The 13,137-nt window shown below is 40.0% G+C and overlaps 1 protein-coding gene and 1 long non-coding RNA gene across 2 annotated transcripts; both read left to right on the top strand.

Moving 5' to 3' along the window:
* The first annotated feature begins 970 nt into the window (after positions 1-970).
* LOC119885211 (gamma-crystallin M3-like) lies at positions 971-1,796 on the top strand. Its single transcript, XM_038695362.1, has 3 exons — positions 971-1,072; positions 1,146-1,388; positions 1,521-1,796. Exons 1-3 carry the CDS (start codon positions 1,040-1,042, stop codon positions 1,794-1,796), a joined length of 552 nt encoding a protein of 183 aa, XP_038551290.1. The 5' UTR covers positions 971-1,039.
* A 1,105-nt stretch (positions 1,797-2,901) lies between these two features.
* LOC119885212 lies at positions 2,902-12,935 on the top strand. The gene is made up of 3 exons (XR_005441212.1): positions 2,902-3,029; positions 3,142-3,240; positions 12,912-12,935. It is a non-coding gene; the product is annotated as an uncharacterized LOC119885212 (long non-coding RNA).
* Positions 12,936-13,137: the final 202 nt, after the last annotated feature.

The raw sequence follows: 13,137 nt of genomic DNA, 5'->3' as shown, positions 1-13,137 counted from the left end.
TCATATCAGGACACTTTTTTGTGCTCTAAGCTTTCACCTAGTTCACCAGCTCTGACAGGCCACAGGGCAGAAAAAAACAATTATGAATAACAAGGGGCAAAAAATGAAAGGGGCACAAAACGTATCCTTGTAAGATTAAAATGGGTTTAATATGTGATTTTTCAAGTAGAACTACATCTCTGTGACAGTAACACAAGGAACAGTTGACTTTGATGATTAAAGACACTGATGATCTAGGTATGATTCCTGAAACAGAGAGAAGCAGAACAGATTGCTGACAGAACAGGCAAGAAGCAAACAGCTCAGCACGGCAAAGCAGGCTGGTAGCAAAAGCAAACGCGCCATAAGTTGGCTGGTGTGAGGTAACATACGCAATACTTCACAGCGATCCGGCAGAGTCTGGATGTTTGGCTGCTTCTTTAGTACTGGCTTTCATGGGTGGATACTGCTCACGTGTGGTGATGAGATCAGAGCGAGGTGTGTGTGAGGGAACTGCGATAGGCACGCTCCCCAACCACATGCCAGGAGTGACAGGGAGAAAAACACAAAGCTGACAGAACAAAAACACACCAGCATTTAAACCACAGACAATGACAAACAAAACAAAGACAACCACTAACATATAGACAACATGGCCGAGGATTCGTGACAAAGTTCTGTGTTTCACACAATACACAAAGCTTATTCTAACAAATTCTGAAGTGTATGTGTCTGTGTAACACATGTATTACACCAAAGCACAATTTAAATAAACAAAAAGAAATAAATATGCACCAATACAGGTCATACACACGGTTTTCACAGTGGGGCCCGCCTGTTCACATGTTACACTGAGACAAAAGGCCTTTCTAAAGACTGTTCTCGTTCCCCAGTGCCTGAAAAATGGACATAACCTCTGCATTCTACAGGCTTCAATAGCTGCTGAGTAAGGGGTTCTCTGAGGGGGGCCACTGATTTGTTATGTTTGGTCTGGTATAAAAGGAAGGGGTTAAACCAGGGAGGAAGGCAGTTCAGGAGCAACAGCACATCTGCATCCAACATGAGCAACACCAGCATGAACATGAGGGGCAAGGTACTTCTATTAAAAACCTTTTTCTAATAACCAGAAATTATTTTTTACAAAATGAGATTCACTTTTTTTCCAGATCATCTTCTACGAGGACAGGAATTTCCAGGGTCGTTCCTATGAGTGCATGAACGACTGTTCTGACATGACTTCCTACCTGAGCAGGTGCCACTCCTGCAGGGTGGAGGGCGGCTGCTTCATGGTCTATGACCGTCCCAACTACATGGGAAACCAGTGGTTCATGAAGAGGGGCGAGTACGCTGACTACATGAGCATGATGGGATGGAGTGGTGGCATCAGGTCTTGCCGTATGATCCCCATGGTAAATAATAATATAATTGTGGTTTGTTGTGGACATGGTGACCTCTAATATCATACAATATTATACTATTCTCTATTATACAAGACCTTTCATGACTCCTCGCTGATGTAAACTCTCAAACTGTTTTTACAGCACAGAGGCCAGTTCAGGATGAAGATCTACGAGAGGGAGAACTTCGGTGGTCAGAGTTACGAGATGATGGACGACTGTGACAACATCATGGACCGTTACCGTATGGCTGACTGCCAGTCCTGCCACGTGATGGACGGCCACTGGCTGATGTACGAGCAGCCCCACTACAGAGGCAGGATGATGTACATGAGGCCCGGAGAGTACAGGAACTTCAGGGACATGGGCATGAGCGGCATGAGGTGGATGAGCATGAGGCGCATCATGGACTCTTGCTAATAAATGTTCACTAAATGATCACTGAACGTATCAAATGCTACTGAATAAAGCAATTGCTGAACTACTTTGACTTTTGTCAAGCTTATTGCCCAACTTATAATTATATTCCATAAAATATGTAATGGCTCATGAAATTCAATAAATTAGATTTTCTTTAGACAGAAAGCAGATTTTAGAAAGCAAATGTTCATCTCAAACTCTTCTAAAATGTGAAATGTGGCTCTACATTTTAGTCCTAAACTGCAATCTGCCCCAAAGCTGCTAAATCCCCCCACATCCCTAGAAAAAAGACTAAGGACATGAATGTCACTCGCTTCAATGAAATCACTTTCACACATCAATTCATCAATTTGCATTGTTAAGTGCCTGTTGCTGATTTCTAACTCAGGTGACCAGTTAGTTTTTTTGTGTGGATGTTTGCATGACATCACAGAGTCAGGAGGCCAGACTAGAGGGAAGAGGAGCAACATCAATTTATATAAAAGAAACTGGCATAAAAATACTAATTAGACCTCTACAATTTGCTATTTTTTCACTCTTGTGATATATTTGATGAAGATACTAACACATTAACCAAAAGGTTATTCACATTCACATATATGATTTTCTTGTCCACAGTGAAACTAGATCACCAGCTGGCTTTACAGTAATATTTTGCATGTGGCAAAGCTAATGAGAAAAACTGTAATAACTTTATCAGTTCTGACAGATCATGAGAAATAAAGACTTCCTTTTCTTTTGGCCTCAATATTTCACTTCCCACAGCCAAGCTACAAGCTGCTTTAGCTTATACAGTCTTCTAAGATAAAAGATTAGCAGAATTGTAGTTCCACCAAAACATCCTATATCAATGCAGAGTAGATGCATAAGACCACAATTAGTACAAGACAAGATTCTGTCTAGAATGTATAACATATTTTAGGAACCTGTAAAGTAAATTATGAAAATAATTTTATTCCTTTATACGTTTTACTTATTAACATTAAACTTATCTAGCTTTTGATCTCCTGTTTCAAGTGAGATGACAGGCGAGTATTGCACAAACAATTTTTAGCCTTTTGAGGTGTGACTTCCTAATAAACTAAAGTTCAAAACAACTGAACCCAGAGTAACTTGTGCTGCAGAGCCGACCCTCCACAAAGCACTGGGCATTCTTATGAGCGATGGAGGAAATCTATGTAAATGCTGAATATGACAGATCTGTTGACTCAAAACCAGACAGGTATCAGACTGGTAAGAATAATGAGTCAGACAAAGAGGCTGGCAGACTGAGCTCTGCGGGAATGTATATTATTATCTGTCAGTATTATTGTATCCTTGACTATAGTGTGTTCTCTGTTTTCAGATTCCCGGAGCTCAGTGAGGAGATTTCATAGTGCTGTTCTCTGTCTGGGGCTGCTGAGTGTTTTCCTGCTGGCTGGAGTCATCTGCTTTGGTGTCCTCTGTGAGTTTGGTTCACATTCAGAAGTTTGTTTTTTTTAAATTATGTGTTTAGTTAGGCATTCTTTCCTATTCTATTTTTGGCTGCCCTTCTTGCTTTCACAATATTCCTGTTGAATTATTTGATATCAAGCATGGAAGTTTTATATTTTGTGTTGGTGCCATATTTTAAACTGTATTTAAAAACTGGTGCATGTTGTCTTTATCATGTCTTTTCTATTTTGGATATCTAAATAGATTTGTTTCAGTGATGATCCACAAAACTACAGTAATAACAGAAAAAACATTATTCCACATATTTATACACGTTTATCCTGCATGCACAAAATCCTGTGCTATCTGAACAGTAGCCTTCCCCCATCAAGCACTGGAGACTGTGATGTCGTAAGTCAGTTTATTTGAAGAGAAAGGGTGAAATTAAGAAATGAAACACAATTACCAAAGTTACTTAATTATTGATGAGTCACAAACACCATACAATGATTACTGTGTGTAAATATACCAAATTATTTTGGTTAGATTTATAATATTTCTTTAATGGTTCAGCAATTTTATGAAAAAGAGGCATTATATTACAGGATCGATATTGATTGTTAAAGACTTCATATTTTGAACCTCGTTATCTTATATGGAAAATATTGTATTCACAAATACAAATGGTCCTACCACAAATACATTTCACATTAGAAATCAACAACATTATATTGAAGCATTATCTGGTCTGAAGAGAAGTAAAGCAATTAAAACAGTTCAAATGTGTAAATATTTAAACATTTTTCTTTAATGCCTTTGTTTCTTGTTATGTGATACATCTAGTTTTGTCCAGATCTATTATTATGTTGTTTTATGTAGTTTTGTTTTGGCTCTCATCCACCTTGTAGGGCAAGAGCCAGCAAGATTTACAGGAGACCTATTATATTGTATGTATACTGTATTATCCCTGTATGGCAGATTCAAAGTTTAAAAAAATAAATTTTCTATCTTATACTACCTTCATATAGGGCATCATTTTACCCTCTGTCTGTAGCTGTCCATGCTACTGTCACTTTAAGCCCCCCCCCCCCCCTATGTGAGCGGTACAGACAGACCGAGCGTAGCTTTGCGGAGCAAATGACCATATATGGAATACCGGCTCATGTAGCTCCATGCGTGGTCAAACAGAGCCGTCGGTAGAAAAAGCAGCAGAGTGATCAGAATAGGAGGAAATCTGAGGTTATTACTCACAGGGATTTCTAAATACTTTTACCTCATTATTTGAAGCTTTGGCCATGTTAAACATGAACATCCGACATTGTAACATTGTAGATAATTCATACAATATGGAAAAGCATAATAGGTCTCCTTTAAAAATCATGCAAAAACATGAAATAAAAAGTGTGCAACTTCTTTCAGCGTTGTCAAGGTAATAATAATGTGTGATAATGTGGGAAAGTGCTGCCCCATTCCTGTTTACAGCATATTGAACCCTTGCAGCCTTTTGCACTCAATCAATTACTAAGTCATGTCAGCTAAGTCTGTGAGGGTTCAGGGCTTAGGGTTTAGGGGGGACATTGGGATTGGGCCAATGTGGCGGACCCTCCCCATGAACGTACAAACGGAGTGGAAGTAGGTAGGGGGAGGGAGTAGTAAGTACTTTCGGAAAGGTCATGAGTCGCATGGTACAAAGGTCATCTGTTTATTAAAGTACAGTGTACAGTGTCAAATACAAAAGCCACAACACAAATACAAATGCCACAACACGATTACAAAAGCCACAACACGATTACAAAAGCCACAACACGAACACAAACGCCGCAACACGATTACAAAAGCCACAACACGAACACAAAAGCCACAACACGAACACAAACGCCGCAACACGATTACAAAAGCCACAACACGAACACAAAAGCCACAACACGAACACAAAAGCCACAACACATATACAAAAGCCACAACACAAATACAAAAGCCACAACACAAACACAAAAGCCACAACACGATTACAAAAGCCACAACACAAATACAAAAGCCACAACACGAACACAAAAGCCACAACACATATACAAAAGCCACAACACATATACAAAAGCCACAACACAAATACAAAAGCCACAACACGACTGCAAAAGCCACAACACGATTACAAAAGCCACAACACGAACACAAAAGCCACAACACAAATACAAACGCCACAACACGACTGCAAAAGCCACAACTCAAATACAAACGCAACAACACAAATACAAACGCCACAACACGAACACAAAAGCCACAACGGAAGTTGACAACGAAAGAGATGTTTAGTAACAGTTCTAACAGTAATTGTTCTCTGAAGAACACAACTATACACTGCATTCAAGAAGTCTGGGTTTGAATCATGGAAAGAACCTACTTCTTACAGTTTTTTTGGATTGCTTAAGCACGATTTTCAAAACAGGGCCCATGGTTTCTAAACACTACACACAATTAGCACAACCACACACCCAAATAGCAAAACACCACAGACCCTTTGCATAATTAAACACTCTTGTAAAAACTATACACTTCTGTTTAAAAACCACACTTTGTTACCATATGAAACACACACGTTTCACATTACTATACTCTGTTTGCACGAGTTACACTCTGCTGTGATGAACCTAAAACACTTTTAGCACTTCTACTTCCCTAGGATTAGAGTAGGCTACCATCAACAAAGTACAAATATAATGTAAATTAAAAACACTACACAAGACCAATGTTGCAGACTGAAGAAACTCATTTATTTCTCAACACTCCCAAAATGTTGACATGGAGATTCATAATACTGTAACAAAACGTCACTTTACATATTGTACTGTATGTTTACTGTAAAACAAAAACAACAACTAGACATTGTCTCTTCGCCTAGCTGGATCTGGCCAGAGAATTTCATCATCGCAGGCAATATTGTCATTAGCAAGACACCTTGGAAAGAAACGTCTTGAATGACGAATCCATCCTTGCATTGCTGCTACCTCCATCTGGTCACAGGCCTCCTCCATGGCTTGGATGACGTGTACCTCAGCCTGAAGAGACGGAAATCATATACCTTCCACCTCCATGCCGGGAAAACTCTTCTATAGGGTTGAGGAATGGAGAGTATGGTGGAAGATATAGGACGGTGAAATGTGGATGTTGCTGAAACCAGTTCTGAACCAGAGCAGAGCGGTGGAAAGACACATTGTCCCAGACAACAATGTATTGCATATGATCGATTTGATTTGCTGCTGTTATGTTGTGCAATTGGTCCAAGAATGTAAGTATGAGTGCTGTGTTGTAAGGGCCCATACGGGCATGGCGGTGGAGGACCCCATTCTGTGTAATGGCTGCACAGAGTGTTACATTACCGCCACGTTGCCCTGGGACATTGACTATAGCCCTGTGGCCAATGATGTTTCTTCCCCTCCTTCGTGTTCTCGTCAGGTTGAACCCAGCCTCATCTACGTAAATGAACTCATTCTGGATCTCCTCTCCATCCATTCGTAAAACTCTCTGAAGAACAGTGTCAGGCAAAATTGTGTAGTTCAGTGTAGATCTAGTATACATATTACAGTACAGTAAAAGATTATGAGACAGTATGCAAGATCACACTGCTAAAGTGAATACATACCTCTGTATAATCATGCCGCAGTCGTTTCACCCTTGCGCTCGAAAGGCACTCGATAAATTTGCTTCATTTGAATATGTTTTTTTTTTAAGGATGCGTGCCAGTGTTGATGTTGAGACACTGGCACACTGGTATAGTTTTTACAAGAGTGTTTAATTATGCAAAGGGTCTGTAGTGTTTTGCTATTTGGGTGTGTGGTTGTGCTAATTGTGTGTAGTGTTTAGAAACCACGGGCCCGGTTTTGAAAATCGTGCTTAAGCAATCCAAAAAAACTTTAAATGAAGGTCACGCAGGCGCAGCTGATTACACAGTCTCTACCCTCATTTCAACTTGGAAAACTGTTCCACGCTCAGTGTCCACAGTTGGGGAAACACATAAAAACTTTGTGCGTGCAATAACTGAGAGCACCGCTGCAAACTGTTTTGTGACTTTCCGGGTGGGTGAAATAGGGTGAAGTGTCTCCCCATTAAAAGAGATGCTGTGCGCATTTACGCACGGGCACAGCAGCGTAATATTTAAATTGACACGCCGACATGAATCAGTCAGAATCTAATGTTTAATGTTCTGTGTTCTTCTCCAAATCCAAAAGGTCTCACACACAGTCCAGGTTCATACAGTGAAATTGTTTGGAGTAAAGCAGCCGGCCTCCTGATCAATCCTGAAACTCCATCAGAGCGTCTAAATTATTTCAGAAGGTCAAGGTTGAATTCTGTTTCCTTTGCAGAGTTTCCTCTGCCTGTCCTGTCAAGTTTATAACTACAGCTTTTAGTTTTGCTGCATAAATTGAAAGTAAACTGTTAAACAAAAACACTCATACATCAACACAATAAAGAAATCACCTGGAAAGTTAAAAGGACCGGTAGAGGTGGGATAAATCTGAGAAAATAATTAGTTGGGTTGAGTGTGGGTGGATGATTTGTGCATACATGACTATTCAGATATTGTCAGAGCCAATTCACGCATCACACCAGTGTAGCTCGTATAATCGTGACAAAACAATGCAAACAGCTGCTGACGTCAAATTATTAGGCTGAAACATAAAGAGCATCTTCTGCATTCAGCACTAACCTGGTGTATTTTATGTTGTCATATTGTAACAATAGTGCCCATTATGTATTCTGCACATGTAATTTGCACACTGTGTTCCTCCCTGTCAATGGGGGTGCTGCAGCACCCTCCACACCCCCTTGTGTAAGTATAAAGTCATCTCTGTGGTAACCAGAGACTCCTTGCTTTTTGTTTAGCACATTTTGAGTCTGTTTTTTAAGCTAATCTGCACAAACAGCTGTTTAATTCACTCAAATATCCTGCTGTATATTATTTGACCAGAACAACATATTACTTATTTATCAAATGGGTAAGAAGTTCTTCTTCCATGTAGGCCTACATTTACTAATTTGGCACTTTTATGCAGAAAAAAGTCAGATTAAAAAGAACATTCTTTCTATGATTTGAACCCAGACCTCCTGACTGCAGGATGGCCACACTGCCACTGTACTATTGTGTAGTTGTGTTCCATGGAGAGTAATCCACTGTTATTTTTTCAGATTCGGCTGACTCTTTCATTGTCAGCTTCTGTGGTGATTCACTTTCGTTATGGCTTTTTCAATTTGTGTTGTGACTTCTGTTATCGTGTTATGACTTTTGTGTTTGTGTTGTGGCTTTTGTGTTCGTGTTGTGGCTTTTGTATTCGTGTTGTGGCGGTTGTATTTGTGTTGTGGCGTTTGTGTTGTGGCATTTGTATATGTGTTGTGGCTTTTGTAATCGTGTTATGTCTTTTGCAGTCGTGTTGTGGTGTTTGTATTTGTGTTGTGGCTTTTGTAATCGTGTTATGTCTTTTGCAGTCGTGTTGTGGCGTTTGTATTTGTGTTGTGGCTTTTGCAGTCGTGTTGTGGCGTTTGTATTCGTGTTGTGGCTTTTGTAATCGTGTTGTGGCTTTTGCAGTCGTGTTGTGGCGTTTGTATTTGTGTTGTGGCTTTTGTATATGTGTTGTGACTTTTGTAATCATGTTAAGGCTTTTGTAATCGTGTTATGGCTTTTGTACTCGTATTGTGGCTTTTGTACTCGTGTTGTGGCTTTTGTAATCGTGTTGTGGCGTTTGTATTTGTGTTGTGGCTTTTGTATATGTGTTATGGCTTTTGTAATCGTGCTGTGGCTTTTGCAGTCGTGTTGTGGCTTTTGTACTCGTATTGTGGCTTTTGTAATCGTGTTGTGGCTTTTGCAATCGTGTTGTGGCTTTTGTACTCGTATTGTGGCTTTTGTAATCGTGTTGTGGCTTTTGCAATCGTGTTGTGGCTTTTGTACTCGTATTGTGGCTTTTGTAATCGTGTTGTGGCTTTTGCAATCGTGTTGTGGCTTTTGTACTCGTATTGTGGCTTTTGTAATCGTGTTGTGGCTTTTGTAATCGTGTTGTGGCTTTTGTAATCGTGTTGTGGCTTTTGCAATCGTGTTGTGGCTTTTGTACTCGTATTGTGGCTTTTGCAGTCGTGTTGTGGCTTTTGTACTCATCTTGTGGCTTTTGCAATCGTGTTGTGGCGTTTGTATTTGTGTTGTGGCGTTTGTGTTGTGGCTTTTGTAATCGTGTTGTGGCGGTTGTATTTGTGTTGTGGCGTTTGTGTTGTGGCATTTGTATATGTGTTGTGGCTTTTGTAATCGTGTTATGTCTTTTGCAGTCGTGTTGTGGCGTTTGTATTTGTGTTGTGGCTTTTGCAGTCGTGTTGTGGCGTTTGTATTCGTGTTGTGGCTTTTGTAATCGTGTTGTGGCTTTTGCAGTCGTGTTGTGGCGTTTGTATTCGTGTTGTGGCTTTTGCAGTCGTGTTGTGGCGTTTGTATTTGTGTTGTGGCTTTTGTATATGTGTTCTGACTTTTGTAATCATGTTAAGGCTTTTGTAATCGTGTTAAGGCTTTTGTAATCGTGTTGTGGCTTTTGCAGTCGTGTTGTGGCGTTTGTATTTGTGTTGTGGCTTTTGTATATGTGTTGTGACTTTTGTAATCGTGTTATGGCTTTTGTACTCGTATTGTGGCTTTTGTAATCGTGTTGTGGCGTTTGTATTTGTGTTGTGGCTTTTGTATATGTGTTGTGACTTTTGTAATCATGTTAAGGCTTTTGTAATCGTGTTAAGGCTTTTGTAATCGTGTTATGGCTTTTGTACTCGTGTTGTGGCTTTTGTAATCGTGTTGTGGCGTTTGTATTTGTGTTGTGGCTTTTGTAATCGTGTTGTGGCTTTTGCAGTCGTGTTGTGGCTTTTGTACTCGTATTGTGGCTTTTGTAATCATGTTGTGGCTTTTGTACTCGTATTGTGGCTTTTGTAATCATGTTGTGGCTTTTGCAGTCGTGTTGTGGCTTTTGTACTCGTGTTGTGGCTTTTGTAATCATGTTGTGGCTTTTGCAGTCGTGTTGTGGCTTTTGTACTCGTGTTGTGGCTTTTGTAATCGTGTTGTGGCGTTTGTATTTGTGTTGTGGCGTTTGTGTTGTGGCATCTGTATCTGTGTTGTGGCTTTTGTAATCGTGTTATGGCTTTTGTAATCGTGTTGTGGCGTTTGTATTTGTGTTGTGGCGTTTGTGTTGTGGCATCTGTATCTGTGTTGTGGCTTTTGTAATCGTGTTATGGCTTTTGTAATCGTGTTGTGGCGTTTGTATTTGTGTTGTGGCTTTTGCAATCGTGTTATGGCTTTTGTAATCGTGCTGTGGCTTTTGCAGTCGTGTTGTGGCGTTTGTATTCGTGTTGTGGCTTTTGCAATCGTGTTGTGGCTTTTGTAATCGTGTTGTGGCTTTTGTACTCGTGGTGTGGCGGTTGTATTTGTGTTGTGGCGTTTGTGTTGTGGCATCTGTATCTGTGTTATGGCTTTTGTAATCGTGTTGTGGCGTTTGTATTTGTGTTGTGGCTTTTGTATTCGTGTTGTGGCTGTTGTATATGTGTTGTGGCTTTTGTAATCGTGTTATGGCTTTTGTAATCGTGTTGTGGCTGTTGTATATGTGTTATGGCTTTTGTAATCGTGTTGTGGCTTTTGCAATCGTGTTGTGGCGTTTGTATTTGTGTTGTGGCTTTTGTAATCGTGTTGTGGCTGTTGTATATGTGTTATGGCTTTTGTAATCGTGTTGTGGCTTTTGCAATCGTGTTGTGGCGTTTGTATTTGTGTTGTGGCTTTTGTATATGTGTTGTGGCTTTTGTAATCGTGTTATGGCTTTTGCAATGGTGTTGTGGCGTTTGTATTTGTGTTGTGGCTTTTGTATTCGTGTTGTGGCTGTTGTAATCGTGTTATGGCTTTTGCAATGGTGTTGTGGCGTTTGTATATGTGTTGTGGCTTTTGCAGTCGTGTTGTGGCTTTTGTAATCGTGTTGTGGCTTTTGCAGTCGTGTTGTGGCGTTTGTATTTGTGTTGTGGCTTTTGTAATCGTGTTGTGGCGTTTGTATTTGTGTTGTGGCGTTTGTATTTGTGTTATGGCTTTTGTAATCGTGTTATGGCTTTTGTAATCGTGTTGTGGCTTTTGTAATCGTGTTGTGGCGTTTGTATTCGTGTTGTGGCTTTTGCAATCGTGTTGTGGCTTTTGTAATCGTGTTGTGGCTTTTGTAATCGTGTTGTGGCGTTTGTATTTGTGTTGTGGCTTTTGTATTCGTGTTGTGGCTGTTGTATATGTGTTGTGGCTTTTGTAATCGTGTTATGGCTTTTGTAATCGTGTTGTGGCTGTTGTATATGTGTTATGGCTTTTGTAATCGTGTTGTGGCTTTTGCAATCGTGTTGTGGCGTTTGTATTTGTGTTGTGGCTTTTGTAATCGTGTTGTGGCTGTTGTATATGTGTTATGGCTTTTGTAATCGTGTTGTGGCTTTTGCAATCGTGTTGTGGCGTTTGTATTTGTGTTGTGGCTTTTGTATATGTGTTGTGGCTTTTGTAATCGTGTTATGGCTTTTGCAATGGTGTTGTGGCGTTTGTATTTGTGTTGTGGCTTTTGTATTCGTGTTGTGGCTGTTGTAATCGTGTTATGGCTTTTGCAATGGTGTTGTGGCGTTTGTATATGTGTTGTGGCTTTTGCAGTCGTGTTGTGGCTTTTGTAATCGTGTTGTGGCTTTTGCAGTCGTGTTGTGGCGTTTGTATTTGTGTTGTGGCTTTTGTAATCGTGTTGTGGCGTTTGTATTTGTGTTGTGGCGTTTGTATTTGTGTTATGGCTTTTGTAATCGTGTTATGGCTTTTGTATTCGTGTTGTGGCATTTGTATATGTGTTGTGGCTTTTGTATATGTGTTATGGCTTTTGTAATCGTGTTGTGGCTTTTGCAGTCGTGTTGTGGCTTTTGTAATCGTGTTAAGGCTTTTGTAATCGTGTTGTGGCTTTTGCAGTCGTGTTGTGGCTTTTGTAATCGTGTTAAGGCTTTTGTAATCGTGTTGTGGCGTTTGTATTTGTGTTGTGGCTTTTGTAATAGTGTCGTGGCTTTTGTAATCGTGTTGTGGCGTTTGTATTTGACCTGAGACCTACAGGCCACCGTATTAAAGTTATACATTCATGTTGTACAAACTACTGCCAGCAGGAGGAGAAGTGAAATAATGTCTTAATGGGGACAAAACATGTACAGTAGCCTACTTCAAAATTTTGCATGTAAAGCAGTACCCCTCACAGAAACATGCCACATGTTGTGCCTTTTTAGAGTACAGGGTTTTAACTTACTTATTGGTTTAAGAAAATACAATCAAGTAATTATTGTTGCATTTCCTTTACCTCCCGTAGCACTGAACATTGAACTTTTTGCTATGTATTATGTATATGTGTTATTGTACCTATTGTGAAAAAAGCAGGGTCAAGGAATACATATTATATACTGAATTTGGCTGCTTTGGGTCAGACTGCAAAGCTGCTTTAATGATGATGCCTGTCCCTCAGCCAGCCTCAAGTAGCTGGATACAAAAAGTATTTTTTGCTATAAAACATTTGCTCAACACATGCAGAAATCTTTAGATGTTTGCTTCAAAATGAATCTATAAGCTATAATTATGGTTAGTGAAAAATGTCCATTTTGAATGATTCAAATCGTAGTTGAATAAACATAAATTTGATGTATTTTGATTTATTTCAGACCATCACTCAGCCGCAGATTTCCACTATCAATACCAACCTGACGGAGCATCTCCAGGCCAGTAATAACAAGCTTTCCTCCATGTCTGAAGAGAGAGAGCTGCTGAATGCCAGCCTCATTGAAACGACTAAAGAGCTGAACAGGCTTCAGAGTTTGATGAGACAGAGTGAGTGACATCTCTGATTACTGCACACACGGTGTCTACAAGAAGCTCATGTTTTTCATG

This window comes from Micropterus salmoides, unplaced genomic scaffold, assembly GCF_014851395.1.
Source record: "Micropterus salmoides isolate LMB-PRFRI ecotype aquatic unplaced genomic scaffold, ASM1485139v1 Ms_hic_scaffold_3947, whole genome shotgun sequence".
NCBI lineage: Eukaryota > Metazoa > Chordata > Actinopteri > Centrarchiformes > Centrarchidae > Micropterus > Micropterus salmoides.
The sequence above is the reverse complement of the archived record's forward strand: the minus strand, read 5'-3'. Positions and strand labels throughout refer to the sequence as shown.

Coding starts and splice junctions, on each gene's coding strand:
- LOC119885211 (XM_038695362.1), top strand. CDS start 1,040: ATGAGCAACACCAGCATGAACATGAGGGGCAAG. Junction 1,073..1,145: donor GCATGAACATGAGGGGCAAG/GTACTTCTATTA, acceptor CTTTTTTTCCAG/ATCATCTTCTACGAGGACAG. Junction 1,389..1,520: donor CTTGCCGTATGATCCCCATG/GTAAATAATAAT, acceptor CTGTTTTTACAG/CACAGAGGCCAGTTCAGGAT.